General features: G+C 44.3%; 1 protein-coding gene across 10 annotated transcripts in view; it reads right to left on the bottom strand.

The window, feature by feature from the left end:
- The window catches only part of phldb1a (pleckstrin homology-like domain, family B, member 1a), a 30,939-nt gene that overhangs the window by 3,505 nt on the left and 7,041 nt on the right, over nt 1-20,393 (bottom strand). For 4 of the 10 annotated variants that reach the window (XM_074610087.1, XM_074610084.1, XM_074610085.1 and 1 more), the window contains 20 exons: nt 20,022-20,192; nt 18,075-18,200; nt 15,861-16,849; nt 11,579-11,815; nt 11,365-11,496; nt 11,082-11,219; nt 9,914-10,042; nt 8,521-8,676; nt 8,331-8,441; nt 8,143-8,232; nt 7,897-8,037; nt 7,369-7,491; nt 7,055-7,213; nt 6,752-6,892; nt 5,651-5,749; nt 5,487-5,565; nt 5,149-5,293; nt 4,698-4,788; nt 2,941-3,087; nt 1,506-1,725 (listed from right to left, as the gene is read on the bottom strand). In XM_074610087.1, coding sequence (XP_074466188.1) covers nt 1,506-1,725; nt 2,941-3,087; nt 4,698-4,788; nt 5,149-5,293; nt 5,487-5,565; nt 5,651-5,749; nt 6,752-6,892; nt 7,055-7,213; nt 7,369-7,491; nt 7,897-8,037; nt 8,143-8,232; nt 8,331-8,441; nt 8,521-8,676; nt 9,914-10,042; nt 11,082-11,219; nt 11,365-11,496; nt 11,579-11,815; nt 15,861-16,849; nt 18,075-18,200; nt 20,022-20,192 — 3,624 coding nt within the window. Of the gene's footprint in view, nt 1-1,505; nt 1,726-2,940; nt 3,088-4,697; nt 4,789-5,148; nt 5,294-5,486; nt 5,566-5,650; nt 5,750-6,751; nt 6,893-7,054; nt 7,214-7,368; nt 7,492-7,896; nt 8,038-8,142; nt 8,233-8,330; nt 8,442-8,520; nt 8,677-9,913; nt 10,043-11,081; nt 11,220-11,364; nt 11,497-11,578; nt 11,816-15,860; nt 16,850-18,074; nt 18,201-18,345; nt 18,643-20,021; nt 20,193-20,393 lie in introns of those variants that run through there. The other 6 variants (XM_074610092.1, XM_074610089.1, XM_074610088.1 and 3 more) reach the window with 6 other exon arrangements.

Below are 20,393 nucleotides of genomic sequence, written 5' to 3'. Positions count from 1 at the left end.
ATTTAAAAAACGCAGCAAAGAGGGCGAAGTGTACATTTCTCAGAAGAGCCTCGGCACCGCTGTCGGGTGAACGGAATAAATCAGGTCCTGGCCCGCGTGGCGTACGGCAACTTTTCAACATAAAGTTCTGAGTTGATGAATTCTACATATGATGCGAGCAAAGTGGTTTGACCGCTTTAATCTTTCTGTAAACGAGGCCCGGGACTTGAATTGAACAAGCCGAGCAGAACCAGAACACAATATAGAGGATCCTCTAAGTTCATAAAAGTGATGCTATTAGTCCGTCATCCTTTGTCTTCCTGTTGGAGCTGAGAGCATTGAGTAGTCTTTAACAGAGGCTGTAACTTTTAGGCCTCACTGGCGTGGGGGAAGGAGGAGGGAGGAATGTTTTTTTAGTTAAGTTGCTCTTTAAGTGGCATTTTTAATTAGCAGATTTTTAAAAGGACTTTGATAGACAGTCTCAACATAAGACAACGTTTTTTGGAGACAGATGTGGTGTCTAACATGCGTGTCTCTTGTCTCAGTCTCTTGAGGGTAGAAGGGATGGATGACCGTCTAAACAAACTGCCGCAGAGCGATACCTATTGGATTTTTAAACCTGATGCCTTTTAGTATATCCAGGTTTAATGAGGAAATAGAATACGTACCTTTTTTATAAACAACTTTCTTAATTGCACCTATTGATGAAACTGCGTCATATCTGTGTTTTCTGGATTTGAAGGTTACTTGCAATATTGTTAATTTTCCAGTGTATTGTCTATTTAGAGTACCAGGTGTAATCAGTGTGTTTTTACTATTTCCGCCCTGATGAAGACCAATATGCCTGACTAAATATAATATAACTCTCCTCCCTGCTCTGCTCTAGTGGGCCTGTTGTTTCATCCTGAAGAGCACTTAATGGTTCCCTGGACTTGCTGCATGTGAAACTGAGTGAGCACTTGGCTTCTTCATCTTTTTTAGTATTTGCAAATGTTGAAATTTAGCTGCTTAATTGTTCCTCACCATGTACTCCGTGTGTATTTAGTGAGAGGATTAGGTTCACTTTAAAAGTTCCCCACACCATCTCTTAACTGGGGGGGAAACTGGTTTCCAGTACCCCCTATTGCTGGAATGAACTGCAACGGTCAACGTTGCAACACATGGTTAACGCTGTGAAACGGTCGCGGTAATTGTCCTGTGTTTGTTTGACCTATCTACCACAGCTACCTCACTCCATTTCCCGCTCTTAACACTACGTCAGTTGCTCTGAGCGTCTAATAATGACGTGGATGGGTTTACAGTGGAGTTGGTTGAAAGCCTTGTGTGTCTCATACAGACGCTAAAGGGGGCATTTTGCATCTGTAACAAGACACTGAAGGCCGCTGCTCAAGCGTCGGTATTTGACGCCCTGGGAGTGAGACCAGACTGTTGTGTGCATGATGTGCTTCATAACTCGTAACCAGCGTGCTCTGGGGCCCGTCGTAACTACCTTACACCGCTGTGATGAAATGTCATTTTATCCTCACCCGCGTAATAACAGAAGTTCCTCTTGATACGGTCAAAAACGAACCAGCGTTTCTTCCACGACTTGATCTTGCCGCCCATCTTCACCAGGTGGCCCTTGCACATCTTCTCTGTGAGGATGACGAAGGGGCAGGTGTCTATGCTGTGGCCGGACGACTCCACGTGGGCTCGCAGGTCAAACTCCTCCTTGCGGTTGGGCAGGTAGCGCGTCATCGGACGGGCCTGTGGAGAAAACACTCATGTTTCTTTAATGCTGCTAACCAAGCGGTGTGAGAAGATGAAGATATAAGAGTAGGGATGCACCGTAAAAATCTGTGCCTATACCGATGTTTAAAATAACATTTGGGCCGATATCCAATGATTTTGTTGTTTATTATTATTTATTCCCCTTTAATGCCAGGGAAACAAAAACATCTTCATTATGAAAAATAACTGAGCTGTTTTAAAGTCATTCAGCATTTCATTACACTGTCTTTGAATGAGCACAAATTCAAAAACAACCTTTAATATAACCTTTTTCACATGAAAAATATTCTTTAATAACAAACATTTAGCCGGCGCAAAATTGATGCGAAACAACAGATAAACATCAGCCACTTGACTGGCAGTCAACAAGACACACATTAAGTTGATGTATTGAACTTTTTGTCAAACATTTGTATTTTAAAATCCTGTTACGGAGCAACATTAGTATTAATTTGGAGTGTTGGTTTTCGTCCACCTGATGTATGTGGTCCAATATTCACACAACTTTTTGCTCTTTCCTGGAGGAAATATGTGTCTCTTTAGCTGCTAAATGCTCCACTGTGTTCACCAGCTTGTCGCTACCTGTCTCTGTCTGCTGTCTGGTGCTGAGCAGGTCGTGTACAGAAGGTTTATAGAGCTTTATATGAGAAAACAGCTGAGACTGAACCAAAACAATGAGCTAAACGACACTAAAACGCTCTTGAGCTGAGGGGAGCTGCATAGCCGGGTGATAATACCTTGTGTGTTCATCACTACTAGTGACCACTTTCATATTACACATTTGATGTGTAATATAAAAATATTGATTCTAGCAGCTTTAAATTGGACTCAAGCTGCACTGGGTATATTTATACTTGATGATTTGAGTCTATTTGTTTACTTATTGGTAATTAAATACACTCTGTCAAGATTAAAGCTTTAATTATGTCTATATTATATTTTTGTGAACCCCCTCCCCATCCATTTTTCTCTCTGTTCTTCCTCTCCACCCTCCCATCCCTGACAATCTTTGATCTTCCCATATTCCCAGCCTCTCTTTATTGTCTCGCCTCTCATCCTCTCATCCTCTCCCCCAAGTCTCCCGTCCCCTCCTCCCTCCCCTCCCTCCCTCCCTCCCCTCCTCCCTCCCCTCCCTCCTTCCTCTCCTCTCTCTTCTTCCCGGCGCCCGTCTCCTCCCGTTGCTCCACTGACCTGGGAGAAGTGTTTCTCTCTCATCTTCACCTCCTCCTCCACCAGCCTCAGCCTGTGGGCCGTCTCGTCCTGAAGCCTCCTCTCGGCCTCCTCTCGCCTCCTCCGCTCCTCCTCCAGCATCTGCCGCCGAGCCTGCACCTCCCTCTCCTGGGAGCGTCGGGAAGAGGAGAGAAGAGGAACAGATGGAGAGAAGAGAAGGGAAAATAACAAGGGGCAAAAGGGAGACGGGGAGAATATGTAAATGGTAGGCAAATATTGCGATACAAAGTGAACGACTGTCAGAGGAGGCACATGAGAATTCAAGTCCCAATCCAGGGTTTTGTAAAATATATCCCTTAAGTCTGCATATAGAAGGGGAAGCTTTGCTGATGTAAAATGATCCTTTGCAGCTTTCAGATACTTACATACAGGTCGACTTTGTTTCAATATGTAGAAATAATACAAAGGTAAACAAACGACTTCACCACACCTTGAGCTGAGTGATCACGTTCATACACCGCGTTCGAGGCTCCTGCCATAATTCAAAGTTATTGAATCAACTTTCAGGCAGAGTGGTGTGTTTGGTGATGACATGATCATATCATATTATTGTTTTACAAAATCCGTAGTCCAAATTATGTCAAATTGTGAGTTGCATTGAACACCAATTTTATTATTTCACATGGGATGTGCATACATTTGCCATATCATGATGTGTGTAAGGGATAATGTACAGCGAGCGGGTCATTGTTGTAAAATAAACCCCGACAGGGCGACGCCCGACTCGCCCTGAAGGGGATTATTTCACAACAATGACTCGCTCGCTGTATATTGTCCCGCTTATTACACAGCTACTTACTTAAGAAATCAATAATTTGAGACAAAAACGGTCCGCCAGAGTCCGACATCAGAACTGCGCCCATAGCAACAATCTGTTATACATAGCAACGGTCCGTTATAGAGAAATAACAGACCGTAGAACGCCGGGATTGACCAATCAGAATTGAGTATTCAACAAAACTGTGTAACAAATTGATGTGTTGAATGATTTTATCCATAATGCCCAGCCTTACATTCAGCAACAAAATGTGTAGCCATATAAAATAATCCAATCTAATCTAATCATGTTTTTAATATTTACCAGAAACATAAATATGGCTTTTGAGAGTGCAGATCCATTTTATACTCGCTACTGAAACCAGCTTAAATATGTTATATTAGTACAGCATGGGCTGCAACTATTGTCATTATTATTCTATATTATTATTATTATCATTTTTGATTAATCAGTAAATCATTTTGTTTATAAAATGTTAGAAAATTGTGAAAAATGACGGTTATTATATCCCACAGCCCATGAAGTGATTGCTTTAGTCAACCAACAGTCTAAAACCCAAAGATATTCAGTTTACTATCATATATGACACTGACAAGCAGCAAATCTTCACATTCGAAATACTAATAATTTAAAGATTGTTTTTTGTGGCTTTTGGCCTTTATTTGATAGTGACAGTGATGGAAGGGGGAGGGAGAGGGGATGACATGCAGCATAGGGCCAAAGGTCAGATTCGAACCCCGGGTCGGCATTTTGAAAAAACTTAAGAAATAACTAAAACTATTAATCGATTATCAAAATAGTTGCAGATTAATTTTCTGTCGATGGAATAATTGATTAATTGACTAATCGTGTTGAAACCTGAAATGAACTTGGAGGAGATGAGGTGTAGGAAGTGATGAGATAACTGATGTTCACAACAGAACTGGAGCCGTGCACTCACTCGGTTCTCCATCAGCCTTGCTTTCTCCTGCTGCGCCTCCTTCAGCATCTTCTCCATCTCTTCTATCCTCTGGGTCTCTAACCCGCAGGCACTACAACACACAGAGGGAAGGAGCGTGTGATGACACGGCTACGACAGGGCTCGGGATGAGAAAAGTAAACAGACATGCCTGGAAACCAAACACTAACAGTAGTAGCAGGAGACGGAGGAGACAAAGGTTTCTCCATGAGCAGCAGTAAACTGAGTCTTTGAACCCAGAACTTCATGAAACACTGAAAACTTGGATGAGGTTGGCATGGCAACAGCCAGTGTACTAGTAGTCGTGGGAGCAGACATGTAACAAAACATGTTGTCACGGGAACAAAGCGCAGTGACCCTTCTCTTGGGAGACGGGGCAGACTTGAGTGTTCCCATGGAAACAGAGCCAATTGCTCATTTCCCAGTCTCTCACCTTTCTGGGGTACAGGCGGAGTTGCCAGTGGAGACGCTGGTCTCCATGCTGTCAGAGCTCTCCAGGCTCAGGGTGTCGTACGCCTGGTTGCCACCCGGTGGCGACTGGTGATGCAGGATGGAGTGATGGACTGTAGGAGATAGATCTGTGGGAGCGGAGGGGGTGCAGAGACAGCTGTCACAGACTTACAGTGCCCTCTACTGACTGGGCCAAGTCATTGCTACTAGTTGATTATAATCAGATCCAGACACAGATAATCTGCTGTTCCCACAGACTGCTGTTATGAGGGCTGACAGGTGAAACCCTCCAGTGTGCTAAATAGATGAGATGGGACTGACCTTTGCTCTGCAGAGCAAACTGCCTCCTGGACTCCATGTCTAATGGGTTGGACATCTCTCTCGGCATTAACTGTAACCCCTGAAAAACACATACTAGGTATCACACATTTAACTACTTACAAGATTTGTTTTACAATTTGCATGCGTTAAACTGATGTGCTCACCTTAGTGGATGCACTTTTCTCATGAGAGACGCCGCTGGAGTGTGGCAGTGTGCTTGACCCTGCCTGTCCAACCTCACCATCTGATTTGGACTTCAATAGCTGAGAGAAAGACACATCTGTTCATTATTTTTGCCTCCCCACAAAAAAAATCTACTTTATTTTCTTAATCTGGAGAATTCTTTTTTGGATTTGATTTTAATCTCATATCTACATAGGGAGCAGGTCCTCTTCACGGAGTCCGCCATGTTGCTCCACCATGTTTCTACAGGAGCCCAGAACGGACAAACCAAACTCTGGCTCCAGAGAGAGCCTTTTTGTTTTTACGTTAACCGAAGGCCACCGTAGTTCTCTGACACGCTGGTGAAACTGCGGTAATGTGAGCCGCAAAGTGTAAAACCGTGGTTACCGCCAGCCGCCGTCTGACTCCCGCTGCTCCTAAAGTTATTATGGTGAGGATGGCCTCTGAGCGAGGCGAACAGCGTTACCTCGATTTTGCACTCGACGGCTCACTTTACCGCAGTCTTGGAAAGAGAGGAGTGAGCGGAGGGATGCTCGATTAGTTGCAATCTGCAACCACACCACTAGATGCCACCAAATCCTACACACTGTACCTTTAAGAATGATTTTGAGGTACTTTTATTTTACTTTAGTATTTCAATTTTCTGCTACTTTGTACTTCTATGCCACTTCATTTATTACTGGTCTGTTTCCTCACCTTCAATGGAGCCCAACATTGAAAGCCATTATTTGTTTATGTGGAGCTCTATGGTTTGTTATTTAGACTTCCTTTTCCAGCTCACAGTGTTTTTGTTTTACAGGAAGTTGTAACATGTTTTACTTTATGCCTGCATGATGAAGCACCTAATTGAAGATCAGACTAACATCAGCATCTCTCAAATCATAGCAAAGTTCCTGGAACTATGGGACAACTACTCCGTCTTGTTTCGTCCACTAGAGGGCCTCCTAGTCTTAAGAATATGGATGGTTGAGTGGCTCAGGTGGAGATCACCTAGATTCAGGGGTTCATGACTGTTTTTTCACATCTGGCCTGCTGTTAGTGCCCTTTAGCAAGACACAGCGAGAAAGGAGTGGAGAGTTTACCTGACTGTGTCTGCGTGTGGAAAAAGACTTTGCAGGCAGCGGTGGAGGACATGACTGATGCTCTCCAGCAGCCATGATGTCCTGGTACCAGCGCTCGAGGTTAATTGGAGGCATTGCATTCCTGCTCAGCTCAGGCTGGCTCTGAGGTGGTGAGAAGCATCCAGCCAGAGAGAGGAGAGAGAGAGGAGCAGTACAGCACCAAGCATCAGCATCAAGCAGGTAGGAAAGATAAGCATGAAACACACCTCGCAGCAATGGAAATTGTTCATTGAAGAAGAAGGATAGAAGGATAGAATAACAAACCTGTGCAGAGAGGAAGGAGGAAGGACCACATGCAGTAGAGTGGTACGAGAAGGTGGATTCAGAGGAGGCAAGTTGGAATGATGGAGTAGAGGAAGAAGAGGAGGGATCGACTCTCGGTATCCCAAAGATCTGGCTTAACTGGCTGACTGTGATGTACTCCTTCACACAGACACCAAGTCAATACAGACACATTTACAGAACAGGGAGAGAGTGGGAAAAAGACAGATATTGTGAGATGTTGTCAGTGTGCGTAGGAGGGTTCAGTATGACAAACATATCAAGAGAATATGGCAGAAAGCTGGCGGAGTGTCTACCTCACACGGCAGAGCCGGTGCTACAGCGCGGGAGACGCAGTGGAGAGCAGCAGGAGAAGAAGAGTGAGGTTGCATAGAAGCGTTTCCATACATCTTATAGACATCAGAGAGCCTGAGGTACTCCTGCAGCAACAGCCAAAACACAGGGATGAGAAGGATGCAGACGGCAACAGTCAACACTTGGAAAAGTCATGCAAAGATGCACAAAGCAAACAAATGGGCATCACAACTCAGTCTCTATGTTTGGAATGAATATGGATGACAGTCACAAGGTCATCTTCAAAGTTTTTTTTTTTGCATATCTATTGTTTAAATTCTAGATAGTGTAATCCTACACATTAGAGAATATACAAACCTCAAACAAACATAATATATAAAGGCAGAATCTACCGACATACACACTGCAAGCTTGCTGTTGTTTGTCAGTATTTGCTAACACACATGTTTTTTTATCATAGAAACAGCAGCACAGGCATTTATTAGCCATTTGTTAGGTTTTGTTACAGAGAGGATTTTGTGGAGATTTACCTCTTGCATCCTAACAGGACAGAGTTCAGGGGAGGGGATGTGAGAGGAGGAGGAGGAGGAGAAGGAGGCAGAGGAGGGACAGGGGCTATGAGGAGGACCGTCCACATAAACAAGGTCAGGTTCGCTGATGTGAAGAAATTCCTGTTTAAAAAGTTCATCTAAGTTAAAGAAAAATCTTTTTTTTTGCTGTACTTCTCCTCCAGCTAGACGGTTGTGAGATCACGTCTCACATACGTTCCTGCTCACCTCTTTCATGCTGCCGTTGGGCTTTGGGAAGCTTCTCCCTCCTGTCAAGGCATGGTACCTCTTCTCCAGGGCACACAACCTGTCTTGCTCCTAAAAGGCAGAATGGACATAGAGACGCTTTCACAGCTTGCCATTCATCACTATTATGAATTACATGCTTTACTGTAGGATAGGTTTATTAGGCCAACCTTGTGCAGCAGCTGCAGAGTCACCGTCCTGTCTTTAACCATCCTCTCACAGTCTTGAGCCGCCTGTAATCCCAACTGCTTCACCTGAGCTTCCATGGCGGCCATCTTCTCCTGCAAATCAAGCTCGATGTCACGCTGACGTATAATCTCATGTTTGTATATCTCATGTTTTCTGCTGTGTATCCCCCACCTTCCTCTTGGCCACGCTGCAGTGATACTCGGCTCGCTCCTGGAGAAGCTGCGAGCTCTGAGTCTCCTTCTTCTCCTCCAGACTGCTCTCCTCCTCCAGCTGGCAGAACTCCAGCTCCTCAAACTGCTTGGTCCCGGACTCCAGAGCTTCACTTTTCTGTCCACATACAGATATACACGCAGGTTATTCACACTGTTTGAAATCAATCAAACAGAGCTATCAAAAGATAAGGCAGGCAATATTTTAGATGTTTCTTATTGTTAACAAAACACCATGAAAAGACCAAACTAAACTTTTTGGACTCTGCTCTAACTCTGCTCTAACTAGCTTTGTTTGAGGGCCAAACTAGCCTTTGTGCAAATGTGTTACTTGGTGACATCACCATGTTACGGAAGTAGAGACAGGAATTCAAGCGAGGCGTTTCAGGCAGTTCATGAAGGAGCAGTGTTTCTGTGGGGGAGAGTAACTCCCTTTGGCGTGGACTTTGGGCTTTGTAACTTTGCAGACTTTTTACGTGCACAAAAAAACTTAATATATATCCATTAATATATCTATTTCCCTTCCTTATAACGAACACACGCACTGCTGCTGTAAATACTTACTAGCACGTTTTCAGCCGCAGTTGAAAATAGTCCCCGACAAAAACAGTGTTTACTCCTGCTTGACTAACGTTTGCTAAAAACTACAGTACTCAGATGTTTTAGAAAATCCCTTTTTAAAAAAATGAAACTATATATTTTTGACCCGATATTGAAGATATATATCTGCAGCAGCAAGTGATGGTTTCCTCTGAATGCCACAGACAGACTGGAGAGATATTGATATTGATATTGAGAGATGGACTAACTCATACTTGTTTTTGGTGTTTTCACGGGATTTGATTAGAATAGAATAAACATACTAAAACACACCAGCCTTATCCTGTTATATTCATGTTCATAGCCAAAATTGTATCCCGTCAAATCTGGCACTAATCTGCCTGTAAACATTACTGTAAGTGTGCGCGTGTGACTTGAATCATTCGTGGTAAAAGGGCATGCAAACCTTCAGGGCAAAGCTGTTAATGACATTATTAATTATTATTACTAATTGCGTTTGACATTTCAAGCATCCAGAATGAGGGAACAGCAGAGATTAAGCAACCGTCTAAAACTGCTGCTGGAGTAGCAAAAGCATCGCTTACTGTATAGTTACACTCTATACATTTGTTTACATGATGTAGGGCGACAGCAGAAAAAGAGGAAATGCACAGTCTGCAGATTTATGAGTGCTTCACAACAGAGTCAGTGTTATGTCTGCGGCCGTTTCTGTGCAGATCATACAGAACCGTGGTATTGATCTGGTATATTATAACTCACTGTTGCTAGCCAGTGGGCTGCGTGAGAACACTGACCCTGCTGAGCTGCTCCTGTAACTGTTCCCTTAGAGACAAGGGGCACTTATCAAACTGCCTCTTCAGCTCATTGTACTCATTCCTCTGCTTTTCCAGGGCCTTCCGCTCAGCCGACACATTAGCCCTCCCCTAAAAACACATAGAAACACACACATACGCACGATTGGGTCCGCATTCACACACACACACACACACACACACACACACCACCCCAGGGAGAAACAAAAAAAAAATCATATATAACTCAAATCCATGCAGCCAAGCTAACAGGCCAAGGCAGTTAAAGTATTAGAGGATTGAAGCAGAGGTTAGGTTGGCAGGTGTGTTAGGGGTCGCATTCTGTTAACATGGGAGAAAAATAAAAAGGTATATGCACATTTGAATCATTTTAGTGTTGGTCACATCCAGCTAAAAGCCTCAAACATGTAAGGAAGAGTTGTTGTTTTTGTCTTTTTAAACTGTTGGACACTTCAGAGAGAAGACACTTTGTGTTTTAGGACAGACGGCTAATAGATAAAGCAGTGCATGTCAGTTGAGATCTGAGAAAAAAGATATCTAGACTGCACATTTGGGAAGAAGTGAGATTCTATACAGTGAAACACAGATGTTCAAGAACATTCACGTGCAAACTCAGCCCGTTCTCATTCCCAGGGCGTCAAATACCGGCGCTTTGTCACGGCCGTCGGCGTTCGATACTGACACACAAGGCAACCTCGAGCGTCGGTATGAGACACACCGAGCTTAACTACAATGTAAACCCATCCGGGTCAATTTTAAACGCTCAGGGAAAGTGCGCTGTGACGTAGCTTTGGTGGATGGGTCCAACAAACACAGGGCTTTCATCCAAGAGACCGCTGTTCGTGTCCCGTGCGTCACGTTACAGTCAGTTGTTCATTCATGTCCCAACGTTCAGTTTCATTTTCACTGTACAAACGTATCAGTTTTAAGCCCAACCTAAACCTAACTATAGTGGTTTAATTGCCTGAACCTAAGCAAGTGTTTACTTAACATTAAGCACGTGGTACTGCGACCGAAAAGTGACTGACAAAGTGTCAGTATATGACGAGTTGGGATGAGAACGCGTTGGCAAACTGTACGTATAAGACCAGTTGCTTTGAGCAAACACAGTATTCACTGTATCACATTGTTTGTGCCCTGGGTTCCCCACCTTTTCCTTCTCTTTCTGGGTGGCCTTGTCCAGCTGGCTGAGTTTGAGCTGCAGCTGAGAGATGATTTCATTTTCAGCCTCCACCTGCTCCTGCTCAGCTCGCCTCTCTGCCTGCAGCAGGGCCTGCTCCATCTCCACCTATAGAGACAAATATGGAGTCAGAGTCTGCAAACCACCAAGGGATGTCGAGCTAAATAAATACTTCAAGATGAAACAGCTTCCCCTCACTAGAAGGGTTGATCTGAGAGCGTACAAGCTGAAATGTGATGTGTATGTTGTTGACCTCCTGTTTGGTCTCTTGTAGCTGCAGCTCCAGTTCACTGACTCTGTGCTTCAAGTCATCAACCCTGGCCAAGATCCTGCTCCTCTCCTCCTCCATGTAGACCTGCTCCTGACCGGCTAACAGCTCTTCACACTGAGGGCACATTTATATATATATTTAAAAAAACATAAGATTCCCAATCAGATGAAAACACAAATCATGAAGTGTTTATTACCTCTTGATGTGTGCTCTCTGTGCTGCTCGACTCCTCTCTCTGGGTTTCCTCATCGTTCTCTCTCGCCCTCTGGGGTCTGTCTCCTCCCTGAAGGGACATCCCCCCCGCTGTGTCCGAGCAGGTCCCTCTGGCGCCCCCCAGCAGCCCACTCCTCACCACCTCGGCCAGCTCTGCAGCGCTGTCCTCGTGGTTATAGTCTGCACACAGACTGAGGATGGTCTCCAGCCTCTGCCTCTCCTGCAGAAGAGATGTGAGATGTAAGCATGCCTGTCCTACGTTATAGATCGTATTGCAGATTAGCCCCAAGTGTCCTTGTGTGACATTGTCCCATTTAGGCAGCTGTCCCTCGGTCACTGGCATGGGACAACTGTAACCTGATAGCAGGAGGGCCGGAGCTGATGTAGTTTGTCTCTCAGGAGGGGGTTCATAGTAAAAGCTGTCAGAGCCGGAGTTGTTTATGAGAACAGAAACTGACAAGAAGAATAAATGTGAGACACTGGTGAGTTGTGGTTGCTCAGATTCCTCTACATCAGTTTTCATTTTAACTTTCTGATCAGAGATGCTTTAGATGTTGGTCTTTTTTAGATTCTTCTTCCTTGTGTTTTATATTTGTGTTGTACGCTACATGGGTCTAGCTTGTGGTCAGTCTGCTGTCTCCCATCACACCAGACAATGGGGTGCTTCCTTTGATCCACCAAAAATAACAGCACATAATGTGAAACGATAATTAGGAATCTGGCAAGACAGGAAACAGTTGTGTCTGATATGTACAGTAGTATTGTTGTGTCCACAACCGCTAGCCAGCTTTTGTCTGGTATTATAATTATTCAGGCTGTTAAAATAACCACATCAAGTCTGTCATAAGGTTTAACTTTAACTGCAAGATTTAGTTGTTTATGCTGTTTGCTGATGTTCATTCCTTTACTTCAGACTTCAGAGTTGTGAACTGGCAGGTCTACAAGTAAAATATGGATGCAACAATGCTGAGAGATAGATGAGAAGATCCATATCCTCATATTAGTCTGTTAAATTTAGGGCTACAGCCAGCAGCTTGTTTGCTTAGCTTTAACGACTGGAAACAGGAGGAAACAATTAGTCTGATTATCTTATGGTATGTTATATCAAGCCGATTTTGTAACAGAGACAGTCGACCATCTCCTCTAACTCCTGTGAAAAAGTGTATTTCCCAATATGCTTTAACTTGAAAATGCAGGTCATCTGGAGGAGCAAAATAGTGTAACACTGAAATATCTCCTTATTATTACTGGAAATGTTGCTGTTTACTGCAATTGAAATATTTTTTTATTCATGCATCACCATAGAAATCATCTCAATTAGCCAGATCCCCCTCAAAAATATAATATAACGCGTCGCAAACCCACAGTTTGGCCTCCTCCCAGTGGAATTGATTCTAAAATTAACTTTTCTATCCCATCCCTTCCTCTCTAGCTTTGCCCTTTAGAGCGGCAATATCCAGGTTGGGTTCAGGAAAGTGAGATAAAAAAAAAAAATCCTGCATAGCTGAGCCAACTGTGCTGAGAGCAGTGTGCCTGATGTAGGGCATTCATTTCACTGAGAGGAAATCCTCTCTTTGTCTCTCTCATCTATCGGTCTACAGTTGATCATTTTTCTGTGCTTCATTCAAGGCTGTGACACCAACAAACCAAGAACCTGGTCCAGGACCCCAAACACAGTTCACTGCATCAGCTGGTTTGTCATTAACGCTGATTGGGAGCATTTTTATTGCCTCTCAAGGGCGTTATGACCGCCTGTAACTGCCTCTGAGCAGCAGTGCAGAGCAGACCTCGTGCTAGATAGTAGGGCACGCTCTGTGGAGGCCCGGCTATGTCAACAAAGCACGGAGAAACTCGGATAACAACACACACAGAGAGGAAGAGCGACTTCATTCTCTGCACAGGTAGACATTACTCCTTTATATGTTAACATAGTAAATAGTTGTTTGCTGCTATATTAATGCTCTGAATATAGAATTTGAGAAGATGGATACCACTCTCATGTCTGTAGGCTATGCTCAAATTTACACTTCAGTATTTGTTTATTTGTGTCCTGTCTTTCTGCTAAGCCAAGGTAGCTAAGATTGCTAACAGTCCACTGGCTTTAGCTTCATAGTAAAATTGGTAATTTTTACACTTCGGTTTTTGTACATTTAAAACAAATGACATATAAATTGGTAATTAGTGGTGCTGATTAGCAGAGCCAGGCTAGCTGTTTGCCTCTGCTTCCAGTCTTCATGCTAAACTAAGATAAGATAAACTAACCATCTCCTGGTTCTAGCTTCAAACTTATCAGGACAGAGTGGTATTAGTCTTCTCATTCTCACTCCCGGCAAGAAAGTGAATACGCAAATTTCTCAAAATGTCAAACTTTTTCTTTAACAGCAGCCATGATATCATCCGGTCCTGATCCACCTCTACATGATCTGTCATCTGGAACATTAATGAGGTAATTTACAGTTTATTTTGTCGATGAGGAACTTTTTTTTCTGGCTATCTACATTCATGTGTGTGTTCTCTGCAGGCCTGGCTGGAAGTATAGGGGCAAGGCCACTTGGCCTTTGGTGTTGTACATTTTTTGAGGGCACAAAGCCCAAATGCCAGGGCAGCAAGGCCATTATATAAAACAATTATTGAAGTCAAGAGAAATAATAAATTTAACTTAAGATTAACATTTTTTGTTTTTCCACTTGATGTTGCCCGAATTCAGAATCACAACAGAAGATACTGGTGTCTAAAAACCTCCTATTGACAGTAAAGAGGCAGAGGAGAAAACGGCGAAACCAACTTGCAGAGTGCAGGCGGGGCATCAAGGCCACTGTGGCCACGGGGCATAATATTTTTGAGGGACAGAAGGCCAAACTGAAGAGGCACGGCAGCCATGGCCCTCGTGAATTTCCTGCCCTGGTCCTATGTGTATGCAGGAGTGTGCATATTTTACCGTGAACCCTACATACACATGCAGTATTCCTTCGTATCATCATTATTTATCAAGTACCAGCAACATAACACAACATAGACAGAAATCACTGAAAACCTCAGCCAACAGTGAACAAATCTCAACTTTTCAACTTCCAGCTATATAATTGTATGTTTGCGTGTTCTAGGCAGGGTGGTGGTTTGACAAAATAGCATTTTCATGTGATGCTGTGCTGTTTATTTTTCCTCCAACCACATGAATGCAGCATAAAATCAGTGCCTACAGAATTCAAATCATGGAATGGAGGAAATTCCAAACATGGTTAACAAGCAAACTTCTAATCAACACGTCCTTAGGCCAATAAATATCAGCTCTTTATCTGTTTATGTATTTGCAGAGGTGATGGCTTGAATTATCTAGACATACTGGATGACTCAACACAAACGTGCACATACTGTACCCACAGCAGTAGAACACCTATCAGTCCGACTCAGAAGCGTGTTGTCGGTAACTCTCTTATTTGTTACCAGAAACCTTTTGGTTCCTGAAATAGTCTGTGGACATGGAGGGCCGGGAACCCCCACCCCCTCCTCTCCCTATGGGCCCTTCAGCTGTCAGAAGCAGGCCGGGGTGGGGGCTGAAGAATGGTGGTGGGGGTCTGGTGGGTGTGGACTGAGGATGGATAACAAGTATGCAGTCTACTGTACGATCTAGCGTGGGTACGAATAAGAAAGAGCCTTCAGTCAAGCACGGGCAGCTTAGAAAGTAAAAGCCACTCGTCCTTTTTGATAAATATAGTGTTGAGCAACAAGCAGCCGCGCCCTCCGCTCTGGACCTTGAGACTCGGTGGAGGAATGTTCACCCCGCGCTACTCGGGCCACATGGGCTGACGATGCCAGTAATGCTCCGGGGTAGATGAGCTAGTGGCCGTACGCCAGGAGATTTAGACAAGATATCTGAATGCAGACATGGTGTCGGCTATGCCAGCCGTCTCAGCACCTTCGCTTAAATGTCCTTTAAAATCACGGTGTTTGTTGCTCCGTGTCTGCTGGACGTCTGTAAAGATATTTGTTGGTAACAGTTTGTACGCCCGGATACAGCTGTGTTTCTACCTGTCATTTTGTTTTGATGTTTTTCGCCTAATTGGCCAAAAATGGATTATAGGAGATTTAAAGTATATACAAATCCCACAGTCAAAACAGACAAACCAGAGCAGCAAATGTTTTCTTTATAACATCCTGAGCAAAGTTCACATCAGCATCCAGATTTGGACTGAACCTATCATGGTGAAATTATTTCCTACTCTTATATCTACAGTGAAGTCACATCTAAAGTGCTGATCACTCACCAGTTTCTCCATTTCCTGCTCACGCAGCCTCTCCTCTCTCTGCCAGCGGTGGTATTCCAGCAGCTCGTCCTCATTGTCACTGATCTCAGAGATGCTGTTTTTGCGTTCGCGGGTATATGGTTTCATAAGACTCTGTTCCTTGCTGGAGGATCCCGTCATGGTCATGCCGGAGGTCTTTCTTTTGCTACGAGGGCTAGTGAGAGGAGACGAACCAGACAGAGACCCCGGGCCAGCCCTTAACTGCCTGCCTCCAGGCTCCTTCTCCAGCCCAGAGAGTGCCAATGGACCCTGGGCGTACATTGCCCTCATGGCTTCTGCTTTCGAAGCAGTTGTGAGTTTGAGTTGGCCCTCTGGGACGGGTTTGACAGCGGCCGAGCCCTGCGATCCTGGAGTCCCTCTGCGGGACATGTAAGGGCTGAGAGGAGGAAGTTCTCTCAGGCTAGTGGACCCGATCGGCTCTGGAGTCCTGAGCCTTTGAGGGACTTCTACGTGCGAGAGGTGCTGATCTTGCATGGGACTTGGGGATCTCTTCTGTAGGGAGGAACCTCTTACTCGAGGGCTGGATGGAGCTGTAGGGGAGAATTTGCCTGGGCCTGGTGTGGCCTCTGCTCTTGCGTTCCTAAGAAGCTTTGGGCTCTCCGGGGCCCTCTGACCACCACTAGTACCGCTCGAGGCCACAGAGAGGGAGGTCCGTGGATGGGGAACAGGAGTGTTGTTGGTATGAGGGGACCGCGCAGGTATCGGCGGGGTTTTGTTGCCGAGGTTCTGGCCCAGAAAGCTGCTGCTGTTTTCATAAATGGAGTCCTCTGTCATGGAGCCGTTTCTCCCATTGAGCATGTTTGGAGGAGAGGGCTGATGATGTTTACCAGATCCAGATCCAGCCTTCAGCACCAACGAGTCCTGGAGGTTCTTTGATATGTTGTTGATTTTAGAGTCAGAGCCGTTGCTCGAGAAAGACTGATGGTTCCCGTTCAGGACACCGTGAGAGTCTGCGAAGGGAGACAGAAACATTTGTGCGTGAGCATTCCTGTTGAATAAAGGAAGAGGACGCTCTAAAAGACAGTTGTAAAAACACACATGAACAAACAGTGGGAGGGATCTGTCCTGTGTCATCTTTATGCTACTGACACACAGTCAGTGATGTAGGACAAAGGGGGAAGCCCATAAAAGGACAAATACACAAGCCTGAACACACACAGTGTCCCGGTGGCCCACTTTAAATAGTGATACATGTCTCAGAGCCCATGTTCTCCTGTACTGTATGAACCAAACCCAGCAGTCGGGATGTTGTGCTCCTCAGTTGTGTTGTAATCCTACAGGGATCTGGAGCTGCTAAATATAAAAGCTGCAGCGGTGTATACCTCATTCTGAGCAGATGAAATCAGGGCCTGGTCAGGAAAGAGTGGGCCATACACACTGGGCAGGGTGTGGTGGCTCTTACTGTACAGCCACACCAGTAAGGTCAGAGGAGAATGGAGTCTAAATATCATCGACAGCACGAGGCAACGGTCGAAGCAATTAACGGACCAGAATAATATGACATCGTCTGAATGTAGCCGTGTAAAGAAAGGTTACAACAATCCTTTGTTACAATGGGGTCACACTTTGAGCGAAAAACCACAGATTTAAATGAACTAGATCACAATGTAGGCCACAGATAATTAGTCCTGAACAAGTTATTTCTGACCAGTGTTTCAGTCAGACTCCAAGACCAATTGTGCTGGTGATATGAGAAGCTGGTAAAATATTGCAGAAACCAACTACAACTTCCATTTTCTTTGAACTTTTGCCATGAAAATGTCAGTAACCATCTGTAAGGTGAGCCCTAAAACATGGATAGTCTTAACAGCTGATCATGTACAATTTGTCATCCTACCCAGGGTCTCGTAATTCACCGCGACAGATGTACGATCCGTGTTCAGCATTAACGGGAACTTATGCAACTTCTTGATCTGTACACTAAGGTAGTGGGAATCCAACTGTGACTGAATATCTATCAGCCCAAAGCATTTGCTCTGCCCAGAATAGCTACGGAGGAAACTGTACAACCTTCACACATACCAGCTTATTTCTGGGTCCCTGATTACTTATCATTACTAACTGCATGCAGTATGAAGAGTATGGACACAACCTGTGTGACTGACTGGATCACAGGACAATTGTACAATCTGGAGCTGTAGGTGTTGTATAATTATAAAAGCATGGTCTTATTACCTGTAGGGTGAGTTCTCGTGGTGCTCGGTCCTTGGCTCCCTCCAGGCAGCATGCTCTTCATCCGCAGGGCCTCCTCTGGATGGTTGAAGCGGAAAAAGACCGACTGACCAAAACACAGCATGCACCCTGCCAGGAGAGAAGAGCATAAAGCTGTCAGTGATGAGTTAGTTAAAGTATTAACACCACCATAAACACACTAATCACCGATTGATACCACCCATAAAGTATTGCTGATGCTGTGGTCAGTTGTAAACAGACTAGTTTAACTCACGTGTAATTAACCAGTAAGTGAAATCAACTCCTCCTTTCCCTGCATTTCCGGTGGCTTTCAAGAACGTCTGATACGCTCCCAGAAGTTTTGTTTCCAGTGCTGGATAATCCACAGGGAGTTTAATATTTACTCCATCCTTCAAAGTGAAGTCAAAGGTCCATGTGGCTGCAATATTGTTCCGTATGATGCAAATGAAGCAGTTCCCTGGTTGTTTTATTCAGAATTTCATGATATGAGTCCTTTTGAATGAGGTAAAGAAGCCTGAAGTATTCTTGTTGAGCAGCTGCTGCCTCCACACACACCGGCTGATCACCCGGCTTCAAATGACATTGTGGTGTAGCTGCTGGCCTGGGTCCCACTGAGGGGGGCGGGACTGTTGTGCCTTTTTTTATGGCAAGTATGCATGTTACTGGAAGGACATGGGACATTGTTTTTGTGTTATCGTCCACCTGGCCTTCAGTGTATTGAACCCACTACTATGTACTGTATGAGTGTGAAGTCATCTAACTGTACATCAATGTGATTTCACAGATAAACAAAAGGGTCTAATGCTAACATCAGCTCACAATGACAGTGCTAACATGCTGATCCCAAGCAGGTGTGTAATGTTTACTAGAGAGTGCTGCAGGGATGACGTATTGTTGTAGGCCAACTAGGAAGTTAGCATTGCCCTGGTTCCCTCCACTAAAAGCCAATGGGATTTGTCCATTGGGTTTTGGATTATTGCAGAAAATAAGCTTTGTGGCAAACAAACGTTTATGATACTTATATCTATATAAATAATCTCCACAAATGAACTTCACAAATCGCTTTTATGATTTTTGAAGTGTGAATGCAATTGCCAGAAGTTAAAAGCTAACGTTAGGCTCTAAATGAACAGCGACCGCCTTTTCCAAGACACATTAAAGGCTTCAAGGATTCTTGAGTGGTATTGGGGAGTTGATGTATTTTATGTCGTAGAACAAAACGTTATAATCTCTTCAGCTTGTGTTAACCACAGACCTTATTTTAGGCATCGAACTAAAAACCCATTTAAAAAAAACATTGACTTCCAGACGAGAGAACCAGAAGTGCTAAAATGCTAACTCATTTCCAGGTTTTAGGACTCATTCCTGCAGCACTCTAAGCAAAGATCATGATAATCCATGCTTAGAGTCTTAGCATGGTAACATTTGCTATTTAACACAAAGTACAGCTGAGTCTGATGGTGATGTCATCAGTTTTGCCGGTGTTTAGTCATGAACTAAAGTAGTGGACCAGTTGAAGTTTTGATCTGATGATGACGCTAGATGAAAACGTGACGGGGTCACCAAAGTTATTACAATTCATCCTGAGGGGGGACAAACGGCTATTCATCTGGTGGCAATAGTTAGTGAGACCTTTCACTTAAACTAAACATGTCAACCCTCAAAGTCAGGGCATCACCAAAGTCATTAGGATCCATCTTCTGGGGACCATGAATGTCTGTACAAAATGTAATAGTGCTAACAAAAGAAAACCTCTACTTAATCTCTGCCGATAGTAGACACAATATGAACTATTGTCTTACTCATTCAGTAGTAATCTGTTGGTTTATTAAGGCTACTAAGTTAGCCAATGATATAAGATGCAAGAAAAAACAGCTTTACCACCAACAACCATATGACGGCAGTCACTTAAACCAGTGACAGTGCTACCTTGTGTCAGGCGAAAGGGTTTGGTGATGGGAAGGCCATCCGCAGAGCACTGGTTTCCACATGGGTGCAAGGTGATGCTGCCCGCCTGGTTTTCAATGTAGCAGTGATGAGCGGCGATGCCGTTGCCCTGCAGAGGGATATCTGTCTCCCCGCTGCCCAGCGTGGTTCTCCCTGCAACAAGAGGAAACATTTTCTCAGCGTCACTTACAGGAGATCAATGCGGACCCGCGAACACTTCTGTGAAGTATTCTTGGGTAGCAGTTCGTGGTACCGGGTGTCATTTCAGGGTTCAAGGTCACAAATGGGGTCAACCCGTGAAAAACAGGTGTTAGTTTCAAGAGATGAAAGACGTCTTGTCAGAGGGAGTTACTA

The sequence above is a fragment of the Sebastes fasciatus genome, chromosome 16, assembly GCF_043250625.1.
Source record: "Sebastes fasciatus isolate fSebFas1 chromosome 16, fSebFas1.pri, whole genome shotgun sequence".
Lineage (NCBI taxonomy): Eukaryota > Metazoa > Chordata > Actinopteri > Perciformes > Sebastidae > Sebastes > Sebastes fasciatus.
This window is presented reverse-complemented; position numbering and strand designations above follow the sequence as displayed.